The sequence below is a fragment of the Entamoeba nuttalli genome, assembly GCF_000257125.1.
Source record: "Entamoeba nuttalli P19 unplaced genomic scaffold asmbl_2497, whole genome shotgun sequence".
NCBI lineage: Eukaryota > Evosea > Mastigamoebida > Endamoebidae > Entamoeba > Entamoeba nuttalli.
Genome location: NW_008575369.1, coordinates 1 through 4,909, shown reverse-complemented (window position 1 = coordinate 4,909; position 4,909 = coordinate 1). Strand labels below are relative to the sequence as shown.

At 28.5% G+C, this 4,909-nt stretch overlaps 2 protein-coding genes across 2 annotated transcripts; both read left to right on the top strand.

The window, feature by feature from the left end:
- Window positions 1–216: 216 nt before the first annotated feature.
- Window positions 217–1,014, top strand: ENU1_028870 (hypothetical protein; the record flags this gene model as incomplete). The annotated part of the gene is made up of 2 exons (XM_008857236.1): window positions 217–344; window positions 402–1,014. The coding sequence occupies 2 exons, from the start codon at window positions 217–219 to the stop codon at window positions 1,012–1,014; spliced, it is 741 nt and encodes a 246-aa protein (XP_008855458.1).
- A 174-nt stretch (window positions 1,015–1,188) lies between these two features.
- Window positions 1,189–4,833, top strand: ENU1_028860 (helicase, putative; the record flags this gene model as incomplete). The annotated part of the gene is made up of 1 exon (XM_008857235.1): window positions 1,189–4,833. One exon carries the CDS (start codon window positions 1,189–1,191, stop codon window positions 4,831–4,833), a length of 3,645 nt encoding a protein of 1,214 aa, XP_008855457.1.
- Window positions 4,834–4,909: the final 76 nt, after the last annotated feature.

Genomic DNA, 4,909 nt, shown 5'->3' with positions numbered 1-4,909 from the left:
GCATCTGGCGGTGATATAGTATTCCTTCATTGCAAATCAACCAACAATATATTTTAGGGTTGATTTATTGAGATCAACCCGAAGGGTTATTTTTCTAACTTATTAACTACCTTTCTTTAGTTTTTTCAATACCATTAATTTTTTATTTTTGTTTATTTTTGTGTTTTTTATTTTACGTCTTTTCTTTTTTTTAGATTTATTAGTTGTTTATATTAAATGCAGTGGATCATCCCTAAAGCTCAACTTGATACTCTCTTGCGTCAATATGGATCACCACAAGTTGAGTATAAGAAAAGAAGGGAATATTGCCAAAAAATTAGAGCAATTGGTAAAGAATTAAATCTGTTTGTTTAATTAACATTAAAAAGGAATAACTAGAAAATATGATTAATGAAAAATAGAAGTAGTAAAATAAGTGCATTGTCTCAAATTATATTTATGCGTTATTTTCTTTATAATTCATTGAATAGTTGTGATCCATTGTATGTAATTTCTGCATCAATCTTTTTATCAATGAAATTAGAAGATTGTAGAACAAAAGGAATTGATGAATTAAAAAAATGTTGTTGTGATCAATTCAAAGAGATAAAACGAATTGAAGAAAATGAATTATTATTATATGAACGTAAGGTACTTGTTGGTATTAATTTTGAATTAAACATTGAAACTCCACATTTATATTTAAATAAATTAACAAATGGATTTTCAATAGAAACAAATTTAAAATTAGATGCATGGGCATTTACAAATGATTTATGTTGTACACATGTTGTACTTACACATACACCATTTTGTATTGCATTATTATCGTTATGTTTTTCTTCAAAACAACATAAATTTGATTTAAGTTATGATTGTGATATGATTCGATCTCAATGCCAAAAATTATCATTGAAATGTCCCGAAGAAACTCTAAGCAGGACTGGAAAAATTCATTTATTAGAATTTTTTGCTATTAAAGCTGAATATGTTCAAGAAGCAATGTCAGCTTTAACTCAATTCTATAATCCTTAATGCTGTACTTCTTTTTCTTACTTAATTTTTCTCTTTTTTTTAGTCATAAAAATAATGTAATACAACAAGGTAATTGCAATAATTCACAAATAAAACCCTACAACAGCATCAAATCAAAGAAGATAGAAGAATGATATTTTTGTAATTTTTTTATTTCATCTTAATTATCATCAAATGAGTTTCGACTCTAGTTCTTCTTCATGGTATAATCAAAATAGGAATTTAAGAAATAGGACATCTACATCAAGTCGTTCAAGAAGTAGAGATAGAAGTAGATATTCTGGGATGAGTGAAAGTGATAGTCAATTTCAAAATGATGATATTATGAGGTTACAAGAAAAAATTCAAGGAATGTCTATGAGAAGAAGTAATCCAATCTCACAAAAGATTCGTGTTTCAAGAGAGAATCTTCCTGCTTTTCAACATAGACAAGAAATCATTGAAAAAATCAGACAAAACCAAGTTGTTATTATTTCAGGAGATACTGGTTGTGGTAAATCAACTCAAGTGACACAATATATTTTTGAAGACGCTAGAGCAAATGGTGAACATGTTAAAATTGCATGTACCCAACCTAGAAGAATTGCTGCTACTAGTCTTGCTGAACGAGTTTCAGAAGAAGTAGGATGTTCATTAGGAACAGCTGTTGGATATCAAATTGGGATGGAAAAACAAGCAGATAGTAACACCAACATAATTTATTTAACTCCAGGGGTATTACTTCAACAACTAATGAGAAGAGAAGGAAGAAGAATGTATACACATATTATTATTGATGAAGCACATGAAAGAGATCTTGATACTGAATTTTGTTTAATGTTATTAAGAAAATTTCTTTCAAAAACAACTGTGAGACTAGTTATTATGTCAGCAATGATGGATGTTGAAAAAATTCAAAACCATTTTATGTTAATTCCAGAAACAGGATATCAAATGCAACTTCAATACTTATTGTGTGATTTTAAAGAACAAAAAGAGTTTGAAAGAATTGATATTACAAGATTATCTAAACCACCATTACTTCATATTGGTGGTAAAAGATTTCCTGTAGAAGAATTTTATATTGAAGATGTATTAAAATTAGTTAAAAAAACTTTTGAAGAAATTTATCCATTTCAACAAAAAGAGAATATTTTCTCTACATTATATCCTGAACTTGACTCAAGAACTCTTGGATTAGGAGTTGATCTTATTCAATACATTATTAGAAATGAAACTGCACCAATTTGTATTTTAGTTTTTCTTCCTGGAATGGCTGAGATTGAAGAAATGAAAAGCAGGTTAGAGTGTTGTTCTTATAGAGGAGACATTCCTTGTAACTTTATTAAATTACATTCAACTGTTTCAATGACAGAACAAAGATCAATTTTTATAGAATCAACTGCTCATAAAATTATTTTGTCTTCAAATATTGCTGAAAGTTCAATTACTGTTCCTGGAGTTAAAGTAGTTATTAATTTTGGAATGGAAAAATCAATGCAATTTGATACAGCAATGAATATTGAAGCACTTAAATTAACATGGATTTCTAGTGCAAGTGAAACACAAAGAGTTGGTAGAGCAGGAAGACTTTCATCAGGTAAATGTTATCATATGTATCCAAGGACATTTGCAAGAGAACTTGGTCGATATTCAGAACCAGAAATTCAAAGGTCACCATTAGAAAAGATAATGTTAATGATTTTAGAAATGAAAGAAGGAAGAGAACTACTTGATTATGGCATTCAACCACCGTCAGATTCTAATATTGAAAGATCAATAGATAATTTAATTATTGGAGGATTTGTTGTAAAAGAAAATCGTATTGATAATGCAATTACTATTGCACCATTAGGAAGATTTGCAGTTAAATTACCATTAGACTATAGAGTTGCTAAATTAGTATTTTTTGGATTATATTTTGGAGTATTTACTGAAACTGCAAGAATTGCTGCATTATTTGGAATGAATCAAACATTAAGAAGAGAAACATCAGAAATGCTTCAGAAAAAGATGGCTATTGATAAATTATATAGTGACATTATTACTTCTTTATTAATTGATGATAGCAATAGAAGAGAAGTAACAAATATTGTTAATGAAATTACAAGAAGAATTTTTATTGATGTCCGAGATAAGAAGTTATATGATAGGTATGACGTTAAAAGTAAAGAAGGAGAATATGCTATTCATCTTGCATTATATGCTGCATTTTATCCAAATTATTTTACTACAGAATGTTTAGATGGTAAATTATTAGAAGCAGTTAATAGAGGATGCTCTTCCCATGAACGAGTTGGAGAAGTAGAAATGAATCCATGGTATACTGTTGCATTTAAAGGAGTACCTGATAGTGTTACTAACCAACAATTTTTAGAACAACTTGGAACATATTTTTTTAAAGTATTTGGGAATGTTTCAGTAATTAAATATATAAAGAAAACTGATAGATTTAGATTAGTTGAATTTTATGAATTTAGGGATGAAATAAAAAAAGAGATTTATCCATGGGGAACAAGAATGAGATATCTTTATATAGCATTAGAATGGTTGTCTCAGTGTTCATTTTATTGTAAAGAAAAAGTTAAAGGACTTAATGGAATTGAAGAAGATGTTACTGTTAGGTGTTATGCTTATCACCCATATTCTGTTTCATTAGTAAATTATTTTACACGACAAATTGCTCGAATAGAAGGAGGAAGTTGTTTAGCACCATTATTAATGAAACAAGAATTAAGGGTTGGAGGAGGACATGAAGAGTATTATCCTGTTGATCCTAATTATTGTATTGTAACAGGACTAATTGGTGAAAGTAATTCAGGAATGACAATGTGTAGAAAATTATCACTCTTTCCAAATAAAATTGGTAAACAACATTTACCAATATTAGCAATGATTTTTTCACCTACTCCAGTATTACCATTTTATAATAAAAATTATACTAAACTTCGTTCAATATTATTTGCACATTCAAGAAGAAGTGTTAAAGTAGAAGTTTATCTTGATGAAACTACTTTGATTGCTATTAACCGTATTCGAAATGATATTAAGAATTTTGCTGACTCATTTGAAATTCAAAGAGGAGAATATTTAAGACCTTGTGAAGTAATGCAAGTTTTTAAAGAATTATTAGAGAAAACATACTACCCAATGAAAGGTAGGGAAATACAACCAGACGAAGATGAAATTAAATTTGTTGAACGAAACCAAACACTTACTTATCTTTATGCAGACCATCCTTTCCACAAAATGAAACCACTTAGTGTTGAAAAAGATCTTGAGTTAAGTGAAGATGATGAGGCACAAGATGCATCAACAAAAATTGATGAATATTTATATAAAGAGCAATTAGCAAAAGGATGGTATCCTGAAAAAAGACTAGTTTGTGGTTTATGCCAATCAGTTATTTGTTATTTAAAAAATGTAAAACCACCTAGTTCTAATTTACCTAAAAATGTTATTGGTGTAATGACCTGTACTTTTGGATTATTAAAAACACAAAATGATCCAAGAATTGGTTGTTGTATGAAAGGACATCCTTGTTGCAAAAGAATTGATGGACAATATGTTCTTACTGAAGATTCTAAATGTATATTAATTGATGATCAAGGAATTTCAAAACCTTGGATTCCACAAACTTATGAAAATTTCTTTGCAAATATAGGAGGAATTTATACACAAGTTCCACCTGTTACACCTGGAGAGTCATTAACAGATTATGATTGTCCTTTATGTGAAACAAAATGTAGAACTAAAGATGAATTCCTTAAACATATTCCAACAACAACTCATAGAATGGCTGAGACTTACTATCGAAATATTTATATGAGAAACAAATAATTTTATTTTTTTTGGGAGTATTTATTATTTTATTGAAACACAATAAAATCTCTTGCTGACATTAATCCTAATCCCA